The 23,044-nt window shown below is 41.8% G+C and overlaps 2 protein-coding genes across 6 annotated transcripts in view; both read left to right on the plus strand.

Moving 5' to 3' along the window:
- The first annotated feature begins 696 nt into the window (after positions 1–696).
- On the plus strand, positions 697–4,994 carry si:dkey-6e2.2. 2 transcript variants are annotated; one of them, XM_034236524.1, is made up of 2 exons: positions 697–759; positions 1,776–3,739. In XM_034236524.1, the coding sequence occupies exon 2, from the start codon at positions 1,780–1,782 to the stop codon at positions 3,574–3,576; it is 1,797 nt and encodes a 598-aa protein (XP_034092415.1). In that variant the 5' UTR covers positions 697–759; positions 1,776–1,779; the 3' UTR covers positions 3,577–3,739. The 2 variants fall into 2 exon arrangements, with proteins under 2 accessions (XP_034092415.1, XP_034092414.1); XM_034236523.1 differs by lacking the exon at positions 697–759 and adding an exon at positions 4,719–4,994 and having other exon boundaries at positions 1,501–3,405.
- Positions 4,995–9,443: 4,449 nt separating this feature from the next.
- The window catches only part of LOC117559836 (E3 ubiquitin-protein ligase MARCHF6), a 29,719-nt gene continuing 16,118 nt past the window's right edge, over positions 9,444–23,044 (plus strand). Inside the window, exons 1-13 of one of the 4 annotated variants that reach the window (XM_034236535.1) lie at positions 9,444–9,939; positions 11,082–11,181; positions 12,625–12,698; positions 12,861–13,004; positions 15,126–15,198; positions 15,277–15,445; positions 16,377–16,566; positions 17,743–17,804; positions 17,887–17,919; positions 18,001–18,052; positions 18,326–18,384; positions 18,471–18,551; positions 22,117–22,185. In XM_034236535.1, coding sequence (XP_034092426.1) covers positions 9,921–9,939; positions 11,082–11,181; positions 12,625–12,698; positions 12,861–13,004; positions 15,126–15,198; positions 15,277–15,445; positions 16,377–16,566; positions 17,743–17,804; positions 17,887–17,919; positions 18,001–18,052; positions 18,326–18,384; positions 18,471–18,551; positions 22,117–22,185 — 1,125 coding nt within the window. In that variant the 5' untranslated portion in view covers positions 9,444–9,920. The remainder of the gene's footprint in view (positions 9,940–11,081; positions 11,182–12,624; positions 12,699–12,860; positions 13,005–15,125; positions 15,199–15,276; positions 15,446–16,376; positions 16,567–17,742; positions 17,805–17,886; positions 17,920–18,000; positions 18,053–18,325; positions 18,385–18,470; positions 18,552–22,116; positions 22,186–23,044) is intronic. The other 3 variants (XM_034236536.1, XM_034236532.1, XM_034236534.1) reach the window with 3 other exon arrangements.

A 23,044-nucleotide genomic window follows, 5' to 3' on the forward strand; every position in this document is an offset into this window, starting at 1 on the left:
TGTAGGTGAGGTAAAGGACTCTGAGCGATTAGATTGTAAACGTTAGTCTAAATTATCTCAGTGGGTCTCAAACGGTTTGGTCATCTATGTAAACAAATATCTCCATCTATTTAATATAGTTGTTCAAAATAAGTTAATAAATCATTCCAATGTCAGTAAACAATTAAAAACACAGTTTAAAAGGGGAGTGATTGGTAAAATATGCATAAATAAAAAGAAAGAATGCAGACTAGGAAGAAGGAGGAACCCCTGTTTTGTGTCCCCCCCACTTCTCAAACCAAAGTTACACCCTTAAAGGGCCGGTTGTAACTATATAAATATATAATACATAAAATAATGTATTATATTACATTATTGCCTCTGAATTGGATTATTATCGGATAGGATAATAACTTAGTAATTAACAGTGTCGGGCAAGTTACTTCCAAAATGTAATACATTACATATTACTTATTACTGTTACATTACAATAATACTGTCTCTGAAATGTAATGAGTTACACTACTTTTAAATTACTTTAGAGTTACTTTCACCAAAATAACCGCAAAAGAATAGCTAGGTATTTTAAATGCTAAAATGTAGTTTAGTGCAGCAACTGTGTGCCCTTAAGGCTTAGTTGAATACTCGATTCTGATTGGTCAATTATGTTAAGGAGAATCAAGAAAGAGAAAGTAAAAGAGAAAGTAAAAGACGGAGCGCTGGACGTCAGATAAATGAACAGAAGAAGACAGACAATAAGTAAACACTAACAGGAACACGGTATGGGCTCTGCAGTGTTTAAGGACTTGTTAGTGGATCAGAAACTATGAACATGTTGGACAGTGCTGCCGTAAAGTTGTTGTTGTTGTCTCAGTTCCGTTGTGGAAGTTGGAACGGAGTTTTTTTTTTCTTAGCGGAAGAAATCATTTTAAGTCAATAAAATAATTTCAATTTATATTGGGAGTCGATTCCTTAGTTTGTTTAGTATCTGGCCGTGTAATAAGCGGGATAATGTGCAGCGACTTGGTCATGGGGAACGGAACACCCAGTTCAGGCTCATTAAGATCAGCCTGACTGATTACGTAAACACCAGGTTTACTAATCTACCCGCACACTTTTTCTCTGGTGTCGGAATGTCTCGCGATGTTAGTGAATTCTTAAAAACAAAACACCATTTCATTTCGTTTTAACATGAGTTGTAACTGCGTTACTGAGAATTGTAACGGGTAGTATATTACCCAAATGTCGTAATGCGTTACATTACTTCGTTACAGCAAAAAGTAATACATTACTGTAACTCCGTTACTTTTGTAACGCGTTACACCCAACACTGGTAATTAACTACGTCTGAATGAAAGCAGAAGTCCAGGGCAAATAATTGCAAGTCTCTTCAGTGCGCATGTCACAAAACGAGATGCATTGTGGGACATGTAGTTTATGGGCAACCTGCTTTTGTAAAGTGGCATGTAACCGTATAATAAACGTATTATATTCTTTGCAAGCTCTTGCGGGGCCACATCAAATGAAGTCGCGGGCCGGATTTGGCCCCCGGGCCTTGATTCTAGTTAGATTGCTAGCTGATAAGTTAGATGCTAAATAAGCCATAGCATCATTTCATTTACCATCTATGAGGCACTCTTATAACGATGCTAGCTACCTCAAATGTGATGCTGTTTTTTTCTGCCTCCTGCAAGATATTTTGAAGATCATTCCAGTTGTTTAGCTAGCCTAACTATGTATATATCTGTTTATGCCATTGCATTAGTATTCTTACAAGCTGTTGTCTTATTTTACAGACAAATGCCACGTGCGCTATCCGATGTGTGGAGACATTTCACACCAGCTAATGTTCAAGGAAGGTCTGTGTATATGTGTAAATATTGTGATAAGACATATGTGAAGAATGCCACAAAAATGCAGCAGCATATTGCAAAGTGCATACAGATTCCCCAAGGCCCAAAACATGCAGCAGACAGGAGTTCCACTCCAGGGGGAAATGAATCTGTTTCAGCTGTATCAGAGTCAGATACTCTCTCATCAGCTCCTGGTCCCTCTGGCATCAGAGGATTCTTTGATTTTATGGATGAACACATCCAGAGAAAAGCAGATGAGTGTTTCGCTCGTGCAGTCTATGCAACTGGCTCACCCCTGATGCTGCCATCCAATGTGTACTGGAAGAGGTTTTTGAATGTTCTCCAACCAGCATACACCCCCCCAACCAGACATGCGCTGTCTACTAATTTGCTGGATGAAGAGTTCAACAGAGTGCAAACAAAGGTCAAGCAAACCATTGACAAAGCAGACTGTATTTCAGTCATCTCTGATGGATGGTCAAATATCCGGGGACAAGGAATTATCAACTACATTGTCACCACTCCTCAACCTGTATTCTACAAGAGTGTAGACACAAAGGACAACAGACACACAGGCCAATACATTGCTGATGAGCTGAAAGTGATCATCAATGACCTTGGACCAGAGAAGGTTTTTGCACTGGTCACTGACAATGCAGCCAACATGAAGGTTGCCTGGGCACATGTGGAGGAGACCTACCCTCATATAACAACTATTGGCTGTGCTGCCCATACACTCAATCTTCTCCTCAAAGATATAATGGCACTGAAAACAATGGACACTCTGTACAAGAGAGCGAAGCAAATTGTGAAATATATGAAGGGCAAACAAGTAGCTTCAGCTACGTATCTGTCAAAGCAAAAGGAAAATAACATGAGTACTACACTGAAGCTCCCCAGCATCACACGATGGGGTGGCGTTGTCATCATGTATGATAGCCTTCTGGAGGGAAAGGAGTCTCTGCAAGAGATGGCCATATCCCAGACTGCAGGCATGTTAGATGATGTGTTCTGGGAAGGAGTGTCGAGCAGTCTGAAAATCCTCAAACCAATTGAAGCAGCAATAGCGATGATAGAGGGTGATGGTGCCATCTTATCGGATGTCCAGTGTCTTTTTGCAGAACTCAAAGAAGAAATCCAGACGGTCCTGCCCACTTCCCTACTACTGAAAGCAGAGGAAACTGCTGTGGTAAAGTCATTGGAAAAGCGGCGGGAGTTCTGCATGAAGCCGGTGCATGCAGCAGCGTACATGCTGGACCCAAAATATGACATGGGCATACTTTCTGGGGAAGAGATTAACGGTGCCTACAGGGTCATTACAGCCATGTCTGACCACCTGGGTCTTGATAAAGGCAAAGTTCTAGGCAGTTTGGCAAAGTATCGAACAAAGCAAGGCCTTTGGGAAGGGGATGGAATCTGGCAGTCATGCCAGCACATATCTGCAGCCACCTGGTGGAAGGGACTTTGTGGATCTGAGGCCCTTGCACCTGTAGCCTCCATCATCCTCCAAATCCCACCATCATCAGCCGCCTCCGAGCGCAACTGGTCACTGTTTGGGAACACACACACAAAGGTTCGCAACAGGCTCACAAATGTGAGAGTGGAAAAACTGGTTGGCATTCGGGCAAACCTAAGGCTCTTTGAGCCGGACACAGAGCCATCCTCAACCAGGCTGGACAGTGACACTGAAGAGGACGACTCAGAGTTGGATGTTGATGAGGCCCAGGAAGAGCCCGTTGACTGAAAGGGTTTAGCCAAAATGCAGAGGATCGCCTGAAGGAAGATGTGCATGTTTAATGGGACATGTTGGAGGGAGAGGGGCTGTTTTCATTTAACATTTTGAATGGGACTTTGTGGGGTTTTTGAATGGGGGTGCATTTTTGTTCATTTTTTAATGAGTGGGGTTGGGGGGGATGAGTAATATTTCAATAAAATAATAAAAACTTGTTCTGTTCTACTTACAAATAAATCTGTTGAAATGTCATGTTTTTTAATTGTATCATTTTGCATGGATGTTTTCTTATAAGATAAGATAAGGTCAAACGGACCTTTATTAATCCCCGTGGGGAAATGCTGTTGTTCAAGCAGCAACAGCAAGGGTGAAAAACAGGACAGCACAGATTCACACAGATTAATACAATACAAAATAAAATCAAGATAAAAATTCAAATAATAATAATAAAAAAACTATGAAATAAGAAATGAATAAAAAATAAGAATACAAATAAATGTCAGCATATATACATATTTGGTCATATAAACTATGAAGCACGAAATGAGTTAAAGTGTAAATGGACATATATACATTTACATTACATATTAGATATATTAACATGGGTTGTGGAAACAGTGTGTATTTATGTCCAGTAATAGTTTCACATTATTGACCCCTTGTTGTGTAGCCTGATAGCTACCGGCACAAAGGACTGTCCGAGGCGCTTGGTGCTGTGTCGTGGAGGGATGAGTCTGTGGCTGAACGTACTCCTCATCTTCTCTAGCTCTGCATGGAGTGGGTGGGAGGGGTTCTCTAGGATACTGTCGAGCTTCCTCCTCGTCCTCCCCTCTGCCACCTCCTCCATATTGTCCAATTGTACTCCAACTACAGAGCTAGCCTTCCTCACGAGCTTGTTCAGCCTGCCAGTGTCCCTTGTGTTTGTGTTTCCAGGTTGCAACATTCCGGGAATTTTCAAAGATGGAAACTTTCCATGGGAATTAACTGGGAATTTTCTAAATGGAAGGTTGGCTCTTCATAGGGAACTTAAATATAGTTGGGGAAAGTACATTTTAGCATAATCTTGACTAAAACAAACAGATGCCATTCAAGTACACTTGAATATCCATGCCATAGCACACTGCTTACCGCATGGCTATTGAGACCACACAAAGGTTCGCAACAGGCTCACAAATGTGAGAGTGGAAAAACTGGTTGGCATTCGGGCAAACCTAAGGCTCTTTGAGCCGGACACAGAGCCATCCTCAACAAGGCTGGACAGTGACACTGCAGAGGAAGACTCAGAGTGTGATGTTGATGAGGCCCAGGAAGAGCCCGTTGACTGAAAGGGTTTAGCCAAAATGCAGAGGGTTGCCTGAAGGAAGATTTGCATATTTAATGGAACATGTTGGAGGGAGAGGGGCTCTTTTCATTTAACATTTTGAATGGGACTTTGTGGAGGGAGAGGGGCTCTTTTCATTTAACATTTTGAATGGGACTTTGTGGGGTTTTTTGGATGGGGGGTGCATTTTTGTTCATTTTTTAATGAGTGGGGTTGGGGGCGATGAGTAATATTTAACTCAACATTCCTGTTTTCGTTCTTCAATGAAACAAATAATTGGTCAATACAATAATTAAAACTTGTTCTATTCTACTTACAAAAAATAAAAATAAATAAAAAATAAGATCTGTTGAAATGTCATGTTTAATTTTGCATCGAACATTTCCAAAATTCCCCAGCTTAACTTCCCATGGAAATTTACCAGAAATGATCCACCCCTTTGCAACCCTAGTTTCCACCCCAGCACACCACGGCAAAGAAGAGGCCACCACAGACTGGTAGAACATCTACAGCAGCCTTGTGCACACATTGAATGACCTGAGCCAGGAAGAACAGCTTGCTCTGTCCCTTCCTGAAGAGAGCATCCGTGTTGTCTGACCAGCAGTTTATTGTTCAAGTGCACTCTCAGGAACTTGTATACTGTTCACCACCTCCACATGACAAAACAAAATGTTTATATTTATGCTTGGATATGATACAATTCGATTACATTACCCTCAATTCCCAGTTAGTTCCCATCAATTCCCATAAATCCCATGGAAAGTTTCCATTTTGGAATATTTCCAAAATTCCCCAGCTTAACTTCCCATGGAAATTTACTGGAAATTTCCTGGAACTTACCAGAAATGTTCCGCCTTTGCAACCCTAGTTATAATTAGTTCTTAACTCAAGAAAGGAGGCCTGTTGTAGGGTTGAGTATGAAGCGTAGACTGTTTATTTCAAGCACAGGGAAATAACCTAATAAGTCTTATTGTGTATTATTATTTCATGGTTTCCCTGAGACCCTCCTCCCAAAAGGCTCCGCTGCGATTCAAACCCATGACCTACTGTTTACTAGACAGGCGCTTTAAACATCTAACCCACAACTTCATCCTGATATGGGCCCACTAGAAACCACTATGTTACTTCTGATATTCTTTAGCACGATGCATATTAGTGCAACTTTTGTGACTGAATATGTCCAAATATTTTAATTGGTAGGATTTGACTCGATCAAATCAATACAACTGCTTGTTAATTAATAACCTAATTTGCTCCGGTGGGTATTGTCCAGTAATAACTGATACATGTCTAATCAAATCAAGTTTTATTTATATAGCACATTTATAAACGATTTTTGGTCGAGCCAAAGTGCTGTACATATATTAAAAATAGCCTACAGTAGAGACACTTTACAGCAAATACAACAGCACAGATTGTTCAGAATATCAGTATGAGAAAAACGACACCCTCTATCCTTAGACCCTCACATCGTACAAGGAAAAACTTCCAGATAAAACCCACAGTTTAAGGGGAAAAAAATATGTGTAATATGTCATGTAAAGCGCTTTGAGCATCTGGAAAAGCACTCTAATACATTTGATTTATTTTTATTTTTATGAATTATAGCATGTAAATAAAAAAAGGGAAACTTTAACCTTAATATTATTTATACACCCTTTCACCAAGAACAGGCTTCATATAGTTGAATATATTTGAATGCTAATGGGCTTAATGTAAATATGAATCGTGCATTTGTATATTCATTGAGTATTCCTTTTTGGCTGTGCACTATCTGTATAATCTATTAGATGTATTATATGTGTTAGTGCTCTTCAGTGGCGGTTCTACAGGGTGGCACGGGGTGGCAGCTGCCACCTCAGAAAAATGCCTTGCCACCCCAGCTGCCACCCCAGTTGGCAGCTTTGTTTTGAAAAAAAAGTTGTGGCTCATCGGACATTTATGAGAGAAAATCTCTAATGTCCGAGTGCAAGTGAATGCAGCACAAGACGTGAGCCTTGTAACCCCTCCCCCGGCCCTGGAACGAGCGTGGAAATATGATTGGCGACGATTTCATCTGAACGGGGGACAGCGCAAAACAAGAAGCATTTCGGATCCAAGTAGACGGAAGGAATGAGGTATTTGCGGTCAGTGGCGGCGCCAGGGTATGGCTGGGGTAGGCTACAGCCATACCAAGAAATGGCTTAGCCCCACCATGAAAAATGATGTTAAGGTAAGCAAAATAAAGTCCGCCAACTCGCGCGGAGTAAATTGCACAGACAGCAGTTAGTAAGATTGATTTCAGTAGCCACTTGTCTGGAAATACCGAAGACTAGAAACGGTTTTGAAAACTTTTGTCACCTAGTGATGGTCTTCTCAATAGAACATCTTTGATAATGTCTTCTGGCCAATCAGAATCACGATAACGGCGTGATGTTGTTGCAGGAAGTCCCGATACATCGATACAACATTACGTGTTGATAGAAATCAACACGTAATGAAATAAGACCCCACGGTTTGATGATTGATAGGTGTGTGGGCTGTCTTTCATTTTGACACAGAACAATGGGGGCTATCCACCCTTATCCACAATGTAAAGTCATTCACAGCCTCTTCCCTCTTCTCTCTGTGAGGAGCAGCAGGTTCAGCTTTCAGAACAAAGTAACAAAAAACTAAAATGGCATTCATTTTTTTAAACATGTGGTGTAGTAATAGATGTATTTATTTTTCTTCTCAAGAGAGTACCAGAATGTGTATTTTATGTTAGTATTTCAAAAAATCTCTTGGGGGAGAATCCCCCCAGACCCCCCTGCAGGGGTTGGGTTTTCAGCATGTCAACTCTTTCACCTGTGGGGAAATTGCAGGATTGGCTCCAGGTCGCCCTTTTTATTTACTACAAGACAAATGTGGCTTTTTATTTCATACAGTTCAATTTGGATTGAGACAGGGAAATAATCTAAACCTCACGCGTGGCGTTTCACTGTCAAGGGGAGCGTGTATGTAATTACATTGCAAATACTAACTTGAGCCCCACCGCTGTATGGGTTAGCCCTATCATAGATTACCCAACACAAATACTCTGGAGCCGCCACTGATTGCGGTCTACAATGACAGAGAAGAGCCTGTCAAGTTTGGCTGTACTCAGCATTGAATCAAAACGCACTAAAGCTTTAAATCTTAATAAGTTTGTGAGGCGTTTTGCTGAACAAGATGGTAATCGCCACATTCAGCTGTAATAGCCAACTTGATGCTCTGCTCACGGATGAGTCGATGAGAATAATAAACTGTTAAGATGATGACCTTACGTGTGTAAATATATTTTTCTTCTTTGTGGGGGTCTGCCCCCAAAAAACAGTTTCAAGTCCTGAGAAAGTTAAATAAGACGGTGTGTAAAACTACACTGCCCAGCCAAAAGAAAGTAACCACTTTGATTTAACTAGGCCAGCAGGTAAGGACCTTCCACTGGATAACTGCAGCGATGTTTTAGCTGAATACACGTTTTTTAACCCTAACTGATGCAGTTATTCACTTCTTTAATGTTTGTTCTTTCTGATGTAAAGTCAAGGTTGTAACTGTTTGCAATGAAGTTGTGGGGCGCTGAACTGTTCTTTTGATTCTTTTTATATATGATAGTAATTACTTGTCTTTCAAATTTTGAAGGAGGGTGAGCAAGCATCTTGAGGAACATTCATCATTAACTCCTCCAAAAAATATAGTTTATTTAATAATAACACTGAATATGTGAATCATAACAGTGATTGACAGCTAATATCATATTAATTTAGACAAACATCGACGAGACAGTTAATTAATATACTTATTGCAGCAGTCTGCATAGATTTGGTACCCCTGCTGGTCTAAGAGTGAAACAAACTCATTCAATTATTGTTCAGTTAAAATTCATTAAATGATGTCTGCCACCTTATATGTAAGGCTTTACTGATGTGCCACAATAATGTCACCTAATGTTATTGAGTTAAAATATCAATATTGTGGCTTTCCAAGTTAACATTGATTGATATGACTGTGATTAAATCAGCATATACTTCTGCCAGGGGATGCCACCCCTGAAATTCTCCTGCCACCCTCTTGCCACCCCATGCATATTTTTCTAAATCCGCCCCTGGTGCTCTTATACATTGCTGTATATTTTGTGCCATGCTTATACAAAAGTTACACGTTGTTGCTTCAACTAATATCCTGCAGATGTCGCTGTTCAACTTTAAGGGATATTTGATTTATAAAAGAATATTATTTTTGTATATATTGTATTGTATATATATTGTATATATATTTGTTTTTAATTAACCTGTATTGGGTACAACATGTAGGACTATCACAATACATACATGTTTTGTGATAAATATATATATTATTTGTATTCTTGTTTATTTGTGTTTTTACCTTTTTAATTGTATTTTTACTTATTTAATGGTTTGTGAGCTGAGTTGTGTGATTATTGTATTGTTTTTATTTGTCTGTGCTTTACAAATAAAGCTGTATTGTAATCCGAAGGTATTTACAGATGCTTTGTTGACATGTCACATCCTCATTTAGTGCCACGTTAAATGGTGATATGCATAGGTTAATATAGTTGTTCTCTTCCCCATTCACTTGTAGTATCTCCCCTTACACATGTATAGAGTTTATTTATATAGAACCGTTTACTACCCACCTGACTGTTGTTATGGTTTCGCTGTCGTAAAATTGCTGTAAGTCAGACTGTTGTGACAGGAGACGTGACGTTAGCGCGTGCGTTAGCCAGCTCAGCTAGCCGTTTAAAAAACTGTCAGTTGAGCGGAGGATGTAACGTTTATTTTATACAATAAATACAAATACACCGTTAAGATACCAGCGTTAGTTTAGCAGACACCGACTGGATGGGAAGGGAGACACAGGAGGAAATCCCTGGTGTTAAGTCTGTGGGGAAACCATTTTATTTGTCAATGAATCCGTCATATTCTCTCGTCTTGTTAGCTTGATCAAGCTACACGCTAGCTCTGTCGTGGATGGGTTCTCCTCACAAGTTACTCCTGGAAGAAACCTAGCGAACATCATGGACACTGCAGAAGAAGGTAAAGGACTGTAAAGTGTTGCTTTTCAATGCTTCCCAGAAGGGGGGGAGGGGGGGGTTACTGTGGTTAGCTTCGTAGAGTAGCTTGGCCTGCTAGTGGTTCACTTAGCCGAATAGCATAGCTTAATATGCTGTAGTGGTTCAGGTTAAATCAGCGAAATGACTGATGTTTTGAATGCACAAAATGCAGGGTAAAGCAACAGTATAATTGAGATTGTAGAAAGGACTAGACGAAACTGGGGATGTCATCAGTTTCGTGATGTATCAGAATCAACAACAAATTACAAATACTAAATTCAAAGTTGAGCTGGGAGCTGTGCAGATTTAAAAAGAGGTGGAGAAATGTGCAACATGGTGTGCTGGATTTGGATTGTTAAAAGGAACACGTTGTATATTGTGCATTCATGTAATGCATCATATTGTTATGGTGTGTAACCATATGTATGTGACCATATTGATGACAAGCCAGTGGAACTAGATGTATGCAAAGTTAGCAGCTTATCTGAATATCAGAGTCCTGAAAGAAACCTGCATATGAACTCAGTCCCTTTACTCTCTGTCGCATCAGCCTGTCGCACTCCGAGTCCTGACACAATTAGACCTGTTTAATTCTGTATATTCACTGTTTTACAAACTGAACACCTCAATACATATATACAATTCACAATTTGAATATACATTCATTACATTACAGTGTGTTTACATTGCATATATTACTTTTCATGCTTATAGAAATGTACTAAATTAGTGTTTACATCTACAGACATAAATTCATTACTTTCATTTTACATTTTAGACTGAACCATTTATTGGGATTTATTTGAAATAACAAAATGGACTACAGCTGCAACGATACATTGATAGACAGAAAAAAGATCACAAACTTATTTTTATTTTGAATAGATAAAAAGGCAGATATTGCTGTTCTGAGCTTCTGCTTTGTTCTAAATAATCATCAGATTCATTTCTAACGATAATAAAAAGAACATTAGACTACAGTGCAAATGGCTAATGCTCAATGTGTGTTAAAGGCCCAGTACGCGCCAAATAAACCGTCCTGAATTAAGTGTTGTGCTTCACTCTAGTTGTTGTTCATATGATAATAAAATGCTTGAAACTAACTCTTGTTTTGTGTGTGTGCAGCGGATATTTGTCGCGTGTGCCGCTCTGAGGGGACCCCCGACAAACCCCTCTACCACCCTTGTGTCTGCACTGGCAGTATCAAGTTTATCCACCAGGAATGGTAAGTGTGTTCAGCTTCTTTATGTCCCACATTACTCCCCCTTTGTGTGGGATTTGCAGGGTGAAAACGATACGAGCCCCCTGCAGGTATTTTGAAGAGCGTGCTGTTTCTATGTGTGAATATCACTGGTTATAGAGGGGCAGGTGAGGGAAAGCCCCAGGCAGAGGCCAGGCCTGGATTGTTCTGTGCTGATTGTTGAACGTCAGTGTGTTTTAGTTTGCATCCACCCCACAAAGTTTAGAACAACAGTCTATTGTGTATGAATTGTGTAGTTGTGCTGACTATACGCGGGCTGCAGCTACCCTTTATCTTATGTCCTTCTTACTCATTTAAAAAAGATTTGCTCAAACCCAAAATAACTTTTAGGTATTAGCAGTTTCTTCTGGTGTATGTTTTTTTTAGCTGATCATCTGCTTCATCAAGGCCAGTTTCTCACAGATGAGCATCTGTTGTGGTCCTATGATACTGATCACCGTACAACTTATTTCTGAACGGAACAAACTGCATTAAAACACTTGCAAAGTATAATTGGGTTTGGTCTTGGGGAGCTGACTCCTGGTGTCAAACCTTGTGAATGTTTGAGCATCAGAGTGGAAACATGAACAGCTGTTTGTCTGCACCGAGAACTTTTAAACACAACTGTAAATACAATGATGTAAGCATCCACAATGAATGATGAATAATGTTCTGTTCAGTAAACAATCGCGCCAAACACGCAGTCCTCTCCAGCTGTGTCCCAAAAATAGATATCGATGACTGTTGCTGCTGTACGTTGGGCAAGAGAATAATTAAGATAAGGTTATGAAAAAAGAGAATCCAAAACAGCTTTGGCGCAGCACCACGGATGCAGCAAGAGATAGATATGTTGTTGACTGAAGAAGTAGGCTTGACTTTATTTCCTTTTTTGATGTTATTTGATTGGCTGTCAGTGTTTCTATCCAATTGTAATCCCATTATTGTTCAATGAATCCTCACTGTTGTAGCGTTTGGACTCTTTAATTAAAGCTGGACTGATTTTTTAAAATGCTATATTTATTTTTTAAAGTTACAGGTATTGGTGTGGATGACCTTTAACCCTGTTCTGTCTTTAATGCTGTCATATGTGTTGGAGTCAGCTGTTGTAATGACTGTAACCCAGATGGTAATCCTCGAGTCATGGTCACAACAAGTTATTATGGGCGACAAAAAGTGCAAATCAGCTCAGAAATAATTGATACCTTTCCATGTTCATCAGAGATGGAATGACTAAAACGTTAAGTGCTCTGAGTCAGTGTTTTCATCACATCATATCCGATTATCTCAGGTCAATACTACAGACTCACAATGTTGACATCCCAGACTCTGGTTGTTTCTATTGATCTGTGCTCTGCAGTAGTTCTCCATTACTATTGATCTCAATCATGTTTTATCGTGTTCTACTTCTGACTCAATGTTGCTTTACAGTTTGGTCCAGTGGCTGAAGCACAGCAGGAAGGAGTACTGTGAATTATGCAAGCACCGATTTGCTTTTACACCAAGTGAGTAGTCGTGGCCTTGATGGGTCGCCATTTGAATATATCACACAGCCCAAAGTGTCCTAAACAAGCCTCCCAGATGGGGCCATGTAGTTCTTTTTGTATCAACATGTAAATATGAATGAAACGTTCTGGTTCACTCTGTCCCTGTCTGCTCCTCGTCAGTCTACTCCCCGGACATGCCCTCACGTCTGCCCATCCAGGACATCTGTGCCGGGCTGCTGACCAGCGTGGGCACGGCCATCCGATACTGGTTCCATTATACACTGGTGGCCTTCGCTTGGCTCGGGGTGGTTCCTCTCACTGCATGTAAGTAGCACACACACACACACACACACACACACACACACACACACACACACACACACACACACAGAGAAAATATAAACAGTGTGTGTGTACTCAAGGTCATGGTGATTGCCTCCTTTACTCTTGATAAGAACTCGCTTCAGTTGTGTTTTATTATCTTAAGGAGACACAGATGAATAGGATCAAACATTTCACTAATAAATATCACAATGAAAGCTTTATAAACGTACAAAACCACATATAGTTCAGTATACAATTGGATTTAGGGCTGAACGATATACCGTGTCATGGCGATAACCGCGGTATTATTCATTTAAAAAAAAAATGTTTACGCACTTTAGCACAGAATTCAAAATAAAAATACCCTTATTACTTATCGAAACTGCACATACAATATATCCGATTAAAGCTGAGACTCCACAGATTATTTAAGTATAGTATCTAAGCGATCCGATCTCGTGACAGGGGAAGCAAACACAGACATCACAACACGTACCTTTTACGGAGCTTTTACGGGAGATCGTCTCACCGTAGCTGTCAATCTGATCAAAAGACGTGTTCAATGGCATTAAAACGAGAAAGAAAAAATGCGGCTGAATCGGTTGATCCATAGGTTGATAATGTATCTGTGGCTTTGAAGCAATTGTTTATAATCCATAATTCCATTTTTATGTAAAAATCGGAGCACAACAGTTAGCTGCTAATGGTAGCCACCAGAGTGTATGCAGCTTCCGGTTTTGGCTACGCGTCACTCTCACTCCTTATTTGGTAATGTGTGTGTGTTAGACTGCGCTGGACTTCCGCATAGCCAAGACCGGAAGCAGCAGCCACTCTGGTGGCTACCATTAGCAGCTAACTTTTGCTCTGCGATATTTACATAAAAATGGAATTATGGATTATAAATTAAATCATTTTTTATACAGAGACGTTAAAAACCTATGGATTAACCGATTCAGCCGCGTTTTTTCTTTCTCGTTTTAATGCCATTGAACACGTCTTTTGATCAGATTGACAGCTACGGTGAGACATCTCCCGTCGAAGCTCCGTAAAGGTACGTGTTGTGATGTCTGTGTTTGCTTCCCCTGTCCGAGTTCAGATCACTCAGTGATGATACTATATACCTAAATAATCTGTGGAACCTCAGCTTTAATCGGATATCTTGTATGTGCAGCTATGATAAGTAATAAGGGTACTTTTATCTTGAGTTCTGTGCCAAAGTGCGTTAAGCATTTTTCGCTCAGGGGTCATTTAGATGCTTCTTATGAGACTTGTGTTTTGTTTTGGTATAAAATGGTTTGTATCGTCAGTTAGCTGAGATTATTTCCGTTAATCTGGTATAACACATTAATAGGTTCTTAAATATTAAGATCCCCTGAGACACTGTCGTGAAAAAAAAACCCTAAGTACCCGCCGGGACTTTGGGGCTTAACAGGTTAAAAAAACCGCACTATATACCGCAGGGGGGGGGGGAAATCGCGATGTCAGTTTTTTTCAATACCGTGCAGCCCTAATTGGATTAAAGACCCATGGAAAAAAGAAGAAAATACAAATAATAATAACAAGTAAACGAGAGAGAGAGAGAGACAGACAGAGAGAGAGAGAGAGACACAGAGATAGGGAGAGGGAAAGAGAGAGGGACAGAGAGAGAGACAGACAGAGAGAGACAGACAGAGATAGGGAGAGGGACAGAGAGAGGGACAGAGAGAGACAGACAGAGATAGGGAGAGGGAAAGAGAGAGGGACAGAGAGAGGGACGGACAGAGAGACAGACAGAGAGAGACAGACAGAGATAGGGAGAGGGAAAGAGAGAGGGACAGAGAGAGGGACGGACAGAGAGACAGACAGAGAGAGAGAGATAGGGAGAGGGACAGAGAGAGACAGACAGAGATAGGGAGAGGGAAAGAGAGAGGGACAGAGAGAGGGACGGACACAGAGAGAGAGAGAGAGAGAGATAGAGAGAGACAGACAGAGAGACAGATAGGAGAGAGAGAGACAGATAGGGAGAGAGACAGCATTATAATCAGTTGATATCTGAAGCTCTCTACCTTATTTTTAATGCAGATTTAAATGTCTTCCAAATGTGCAAATCACACAATTGTTATGATCTTTTCTTTGTCTCAGGTCGAATCTACAAGTGTCTGTTTACCGGCTCTGTGAGCTCTCTTTTGACACTGCCGCTGGACATGCTCTCCACGTGAGTGACTATTCTCCTACAACACTACTAAAGTGTCTTTGAATGTTTCTTAAAGTGTTTCTGTGTGTGCTCCTGCAGAGAGAACCTGCTAGCAGACTGTCTACAGGGCTGCTTCGTGGTCACCTGCACGCTGTGTGCGTTCATCAGCCTGGTGTGGCTCCGGGAGCAGATCGTCCACGGTGGAGCTCCGCAGTGGTTAGAGCAGCACCAGATGCCTCCGCCTCATGCCGCCGGACAGGCCAATGAGGTACTTTCTGTGGTGGAAATTCTACACTTAATCACCTTCTTGTAAGAAAAGAACAAATATACAAGCTTAAAGGTGGGGTAGGTAATTTTGGAGAAACCAGCTCGAGTGCGCTAGAATTTGAAAATACACAGCCGGAACAAATCTGCCACTTCCTTACAGAGCCCCTCCTCCAACACACACGAACGTGCACATGACCAATGAGGGCACGAGATCAGTTGGTCGTGCTTTTTACAGTACCACGGCTTCCACAGATGAATTTTTGTATGGATTTATTGTCAAAGCACTTCAGATATTCATTGCTATCGGGATGTTAAGAGCATTCCATGGAATATAACAAAGTGTATCTCGAGCCGGTTTCTCAAACTTACCTACCTCACCTTTAAATCAAAGTTGTGTTATTTAATAAAGAGTTATAGCATTTATTTAACAGAATCAATCGCATTCCCAGCTGGAAAGGTCAGTCCTGCACGAGCAATTAGTGCCAAGATCTGACCACGTACAACAGAAAATACAATCACTCAAAACACACACAGAGGGGGGAAGGTCTCAGAAAGATGACAGGAAGTGTTGGCCAGATGGTTGAAATGTGCATACATGGTAATTACAAACCTGATATCAATCCTAACAATGGGCGAAGAGAGAGCCTTCTGTCTGTTCTAGGGAAGTGAATATTAAGTAGCTAGATGTCAAACTAGAACAAATCAAACCAGAGAAGAAAGTTATATACTTAAATGAGACGTAATGATACATTTACTCCAACACTTTTAATAACTGATGGGATTCATTCTTACCTGACATACCATTTCTCAACCACACGATAAAACGATAAAACGATACATTTATCAGATGTATTTTCAATAAAGTCTACACACACTCAAAGATCCCGCCATGTTAAAGCCGAGCACCCTCTCCCCCCCCCCCCCCACGTCAGGCTCCCGTTGCGGGGCAGGGAGCAGCTGATGAGCCCCCTGCAGCCCAGCCGGCTCCCGCTGATCCTCCAGCGCAGGACCAGGCCGAGCCCGAGCCCCCTGATGTTCCTCCAGACCAGGTGGAGGACCCCGAGCTGGAGGAAGAGGAGGGGGCAGCAGCTGAAGATGCAGACCCCAATAATGGAGCACAAGGTTGGAATCTGTGTACAGTTTTATTATTATGCTGCTGTGTTTATTGTATTCTTGTAACTCTGGCACAAGAATTCCCTTCGGGATAAATACAGTCCTATCTTATCTGATAGAGAAACTACTTTAGGGTTAAGCTCATTTCTCTACTCAGGAGCTGTCAGGCTGTATAAATAAGTGTATGAATAGAATTCATTTTGAGATACGGAATAGCATAAACACACACATTGATTATGTTAAAGAACACAGTCTGTCTGTCCACCACGATTTTCAATATGTTCTACTTGTCCGGCAGCGGCTCAGTCAGTAGGGGCTTGGACTGTGAGCCGTAGGGTCGCCGGTTCAAGTCCCAGAACAGACCTAAATATGGAGTGTGGACTGCTACTTGGAGAGGTCCCAGTTCACCTCCTGCCCTGCCGTGGTGCCCTTGAGCAAGGCACCGGACACTCCCCTTCCCCCCCTCACTCCCATTGCTCCCCGGGCGCTGTACAATAGCTGCCCACTGCTCCTAGTGCTAGACTCCTGGTTCTAGGATGGGTTAAAAGCAGAGCACACATTTCACTGTGTGCTCTGCATGTGAGACCATTAAAGACTATATTCTATTGGTCAGGTTTTATGGAGATATGCTGAAATGCCTTACTTTACATAATAAAATAACACTTGACAAGCAGTGCAGTTAATTAACCAAATTAAATGGCAAAGATTGCCATGAATTATCCAAAGGGTTTTGTCTTTTTGCAACATCAAACCACAGGGTTTATGGAAATGCACTTGACAAACACAAGCAGAAACGCTGCTACTGGCATAAAAGCATATCATTCATTCAAGGAGATGTAACGATGTGTCATATTGCGCCCCGTAGCTCTCATATCCCACTCATTTGTTTTTCCGTGTTAATGAACTGACTTTGCAGCTAGGCAAAACAGGCGGATAATGGATTGTGATTGTGTTACGCATCAGTCTAGCTGGGGGGGGGGGGGGGGGGTCAAATGAATGCAGAAAAACACTCACAGGCTGTTTCGCAAACAAATGTCCCTGGAAGAGCATAAATAATGTCATGGCAACATTGCTCTTAAGTATTGTTTTACTTTGTTGTTGCTTGGAACATTTGGCCAGTCAAACACAATCATGGTTCCCGTATTGTTGCAGCTCTGTATTCATCTTGATTGTATTTCTCTGTAGATGATATGAACTGGAATGCGTTGGAGTGGGACCGAGCGGCGGAGGAGCTCACCTGGGAGAGGGTAACTCATAATACTCAATTTACAACTTTTATTTTTGTGTTATACATCTATGACCCTAAATATCTCTCTGCTCCCCTCTTAGATGCTTGGCCTGGATGGCTCTCTGGTGTTTCTGGTAAGGTTCACATTCCTAATAGTCAGTATGTTTTATACACGTTTGTATGACGAGTGCATAAAGTCGTTATTTCTCTTGTAGGAGCATGTTTTTTGGGTGGTTTCTCTGAACACACTCTTCATCCTGGTCTTCGGTGAGTAGACTGAAACAAAGATTTATCATACACTTATTATCATTAACACAACGAAAAATATGAATACATTACAAAGTGCCAGATGTATGTATAAACTGTCATCAATGAGTAAAACAACTCGAATGTAAAAATGAATTACTGTACGATTATGTTCCTGATCCTTTTTGTGATACTACTGTCTCTATATATAGGAATAGTGCCGCTTGATTGCTTTTGTCTTTCCTATTTTAAATACCTCAATTTAAAAGATGTTTTCTTATTCCCCTCATTCAGCGTTTTGTCCTTACCACATCGGGCACTTTTCTGTTGTGGGTCTCGGCTTCGAGGAATATGTAAGAAACTGCTCTCATCAACTTTTCACTATCTTATCACTATCATGTCTCTTGATCTGTGATTTCTTGACTTCCCTTTTCTTCAGGTCCAAGCCTCCCACTTTGAGGGATTAATCACGACCATCGTGGGCTACATCCTGCTCGCCATGACGCTCATCCTCTGCCACGTATCCTTCTGTCTACTGAAATATAAGATGTCTTGTTCATGTCTCTTCTGCATCAACATGTGTCCCCTCTTCCTCATCTCTCTTCTACATCAACATGTGTCCCCTCTTCTCCATCTCTCTTCTACATCAACATGTGTCCCCTCTTCCTCATGTCTCTTCTACATCAACATGTGTCCCCTCTCTACATCAACATGTGTTCATCTCTCTCTACATCACAACATGGGTCCCCTCTCCTCTCCTCATCTCTCTTCTACATCAACATGTGTCCCCTCTTCTCCATTCTCTCTACATCAAACATGTGTCCCCTCTTCTCCATGTCTCTCCTCTACATCAACATGTGTCCCCTCTTCTCCATGTCTTCCTCTACATCAACATGTGTCCCCTCTTCTCATGTCTCCTCCTACATCAACATGTGTCCCCCTCTTCTCCATGTCTCTTCACATCAACAGGTGTCCCCTCTTCTTCATGTCTCTCCTACATCAACATGTGTCCCCTCTTCCTCATGTCTCTTCTACATCAACATGTGTCCCCTCTTCTTCATGTCTCTTCCTACATCAACATGTGTCCCCTCTTCCTCATGTCTCTTCTACATCAACATGTGTCCCCTCTTCTTCATGTCTCTTCTACATCAACATGTGTCCCCCTCTTCTTCATGTCTCTTCTACATCAACATGTGTCCCCTCTTCTTCATGTCCTTCTACATCAACATGTGTCCCCTCTTCTTCATGTCTCTTCTACATCAACATGTGTCCCCTCTTCTTCATGTCTCTTCTACATCAACATGTGTCCCCTCTTCTTCATGTCTCTTCTACATCAACATGTGTCCCCTCTTCTTCATGTCTCTTCTACATCAACATGTGTCCCCTCTTCTTCATGTCTCTTCTACATCAACATGTGTCCCCTCTTCTTCATGTCTCTTCTACATCAACATGTGTCCCCTCTTCTTCATGTCTCTTCTACATCAACATGTGTCCCCTCTTCTTCATGTCTCTTCTACATCAACATGTGTCCCCTCTTCTTCATGTCTCTTCTACATCAACATGTGTCCCCTCTCTTCATGTCTCTTCTACATCAACATGTGTCCCCTCTTTTCAGTCTCTTCTACATCAACATGTGTCCCCTCTTCTACATCAACATGTGTCCCCTCTTCTTCATGTCTCTTCTACATCAACATGTGTCCCCTCTTCTTCATGTCTCTTCTACATCAACATGTGTCCCCTCTTCTTCATGTCTCTTTACATCAACAGTGTCCCCTCTTCTTCATGTCTCTTCTACATCAACATGTGTCCCCCTCTTCTTCATGTCTCTTCTACATCAACATGTGTCCCCTCTTCTTCATTGTCTCTTCTACATCAACCTGGTGCCCCTCTTCTTCATGTCTCTTCTACATCAACATGTGCCCCCTCTTCTTCATGTCTCTTCTACATCAACATGTGTCCCCTCTTCTTCATGTCTCTTCTACATCAACATGTGTGCCCCTCTTCTTCATGTCTCTTCTACATTCAACCATGTGTCCCCTCTTCTTCATGTCTCTTCTACAATCAACATGTGTCCCCCTCTGCTCATGTCTCTTCTACAATCAACATGTGTCCCCTCTTCTCATTGTCTCTCTTCTCTTCTACATCAACATGTGTCCCCTCTTCTTCATGTCTCTTCTACATCAACATGTGTCCCCTTCATGTCTCTCTACATCAACATGGTCCCCCTCTTCTTCATGTTCTCTCTACATCAACATGTGTCCCCTCTTCTTCTGTCTCTTCTACATCAACATGTGTCCCCTCTTCTCATGTCTCTTCTACATCAACATGTGTCCCCTCTTCTTCATGTCTCTTCTACATCAAACATGTGTCCCCCTCTTCTCATAGTCTCTTCTACATCAACATGTGTCCCCTCTTCGTCATGTCTCTCCTAACATCAACATGTGTCCCCTCTTCTTCATGTCTCTCCTACATCAATCCTTAGGTGGCCACATGTGTCCCCTCTTCTCCATGTCTCTTCTACATCAACATGTGTCCCCTCTTCTTCATGTCTCTTCTACATCAACATGTGTCCCTCTTCTCATGTCTCTCTTCTACATCAACATGTGTCCCCTCTTCTCTCATGTCTCTTCTACATCAACATGTGTCCTCCCATCTTCTCATGTCTCTTCTACATCTACTCACATGTGTCCCCTCTTCTCATGTCTCTTCTACATCAACATGTGTCCCCTCTTCTTCATGTCTCTCCTACATCAACATGTGTCCCATCTTCTTCATGTCTCTCCTACATCAAACATGTGTCCCCTCTTCTCCATGTCTCTTCTACATCAACATGTGTCCCCTCTTCTTCATGTCTCTTCTACATCACCATATGTCCCCTCTTCTTCATGTCTTCTTCTACATCAACATGTGTCCCCCTCTTCCTCATGTCTCTTCTACATCAACATGTGTCCCCTCTTCTTCATGTCTCTCCTACATCAACATGTGTCCCCCTCTTCTTCATGTCTCTCCTACATCAACATGTGTCCCCTCTTCTCCATGTCTCTTCTACATCAACATGTGTCCCCTCTTCTTCATGTCTCTTCTACATCGACATGTGTCCCCTCTTCTTCATGTCTCTTCTACATCAACATGTGTCCCCTCTTCTTCATGTCTCTTCTACATCAACATGTGTCCCCTCTGTCGAAAGAGACTCTGAAAGCTTCAGGAACAAAGATTCTCTCTCTTTTTGATCCATTTCTATAAAAACCTGTCTGAAAATGAGCTGATCAGATTTTTGCCACTTTGTGATGTCATAACGATGTTTTGGCTTGTGTAACCATTAGCCAATCAGCAACCAAGGCAGGGGGTCCAATTTAGCGAAAATGAAGGCTATTCAAAAGTATTAAACGGCATTTTCCAAAGTATTACATTTTGTAGCTTGTTTTCAATAAGTATATGAATGGTCCAAAGAGGTTGTATTCTACAGTCTGCCTGAATGTAATCATTGCGTAGGTGTGTAGTGTGATTCTGTGTAGTTTATTGATGGCATCCCGTTGGGTTTGACGTCATCTGAACAGGACATCGCACGCTCACTGCTCGATAGCGCGAAGGTCCGTTTACGCCGGTTGTTAAACAACATCGTTTTGGGGAAATGCAAGTCTGCGTCCAAATGGTTGGAAGATAAGGAGGAAGGACAATCAATACTGTATATAGTCAATGTGAGGTAAAGTGTGTCGCCAAGGTAACCGGTTAGAACTCAAAGTGGCGATGAGGTCTTAAAATGTATTACATTTGACCCCCCCCCCCCTTCTCACCTGAATCTCCTCCTAGAGCTCCATTGAGTTCTTTTTAACTAAATGTCTCTCAGAGGGGCGTGGGGAGGGGCTCCTTATTTTCATCTAAAGTAACAGACAGAGAATCAGCACTTTGGAAACAGGGCTGAAACAGAGGGGATTATGGGTAATGCTGCAATGATCTGTTTGGTGTTTCAGCCAATCAGAGACAGGTTCTGTATGTATCTGAGACCTGTGATATATTGATGAAAAACAGTATAGTAGGGGACCTTGAACTGTGTGAGCTGTGTTGATCCTTAACAGCTGTTTCAGGGACTCGCTGCTCTGGTCCGGTTTCAGAGATCTCGAAGGCTCCTGGGAGTCTGCTATATCGTTGTCAAGGTAACGCCTTAGTGCGACTCTGCACCTTCCTCTGTGGAAACAGGGAAAAAACCCACTTACGGAGATTTACTAGCTGAATATCACACTGAGTCTTTGCAATCACACAGAAACTGAACAACCCTATGACCCTAAATAATATGAATACAAGTCAGGCTTCTTTTTAAGTGGACATGCTGTGTTCCTGGTTTCGCCCATACAAATCTGTCTGTCTGTCTGTCTGTCTGTCTGTCTGTCTGTCTGTCTGTCTGTCTGTCTGTCTGTCTGTCTGTCTGTCTGTCTGTCTCTCTGTCTGTCTGTCTCTCTGTCACTCTGTCTGTCTGTCTGTGTGTCTGTCTGTCTGTCTGTCTGTCTGTCTGTGTCTGTCTGTCTGTCTGTCTGTCTGTCTGTCTGTGTCTGTCTGTCTGTCTGTCTGTCTGTCTGTCTGTCTGTCTGTCTGTCTGTCTGTCTGTCTGTCTGTGTGTCTGTCTGTCTGTGTGTCTGTGTGTCTGTCTGTCTGTCTGTCTGTCTGTGTGTGTGTCTGTCTGTCTGTCTGTCTGTCTTCTGTCTGTCTGTCTGTCTGTCTGTCTGTCTGTCTGTCTGTCTGTCTGTCTGTCTGTCTGTCTGTCTGTCTGTCTGTCTGTCTGTCTGTCTGTCTCTGTCTGTCTCTCTGTCTGCCTGTCTCTCTGTCACTGTGTCTGTGTGTCTGTCTGTCTCTCTGTCTGCCTGTCTCTCTGTCTGTCTCTGTCTCTGTCTGTCTGTCTCTCTGTCTGCCTGTCTGTCTGTCTGTCTGTCTCTCTGTCTGTCTGTCTGTCTGTCTGTCTGTCTGTCTCTCTGTCTGCCTGTCTCTCTGTCTCTGTCTGCCTGTCTCTCTGTCTCTGTC

The sequence above is a fragment of the Gymnodraco acuticeps genome, unplaced genomic scaffold (genome assembly GCF_902827175.1).
Source record: "Gymnodraco acuticeps unplaced genomic scaffold, fGymAcu1.1, whole genome shotgun sequence".
Lineage (NCBI taxonomy): Eukaryota > Metazoa > Chordata > Actinopteri > Perciformes > Bathydraconidae > Gymnodraco > Gymnodraco acuticeps.

Coding starts and splice junctions, on each gene's coding strand:
- si:dkey-6e2.2 (XM_034236523.1), top strand. CDS start 1,714: ATGTATATATCTGTTTATGCCATTGCATTAGTATTCTTACAAGCTGTT. Junction 3,406..4,718: donor TTGGGAACACACACACAAAG/GTTCGCAACAGG, acceptor GACCACACAAAG/GTTCGCAACAGGCTCACAAA.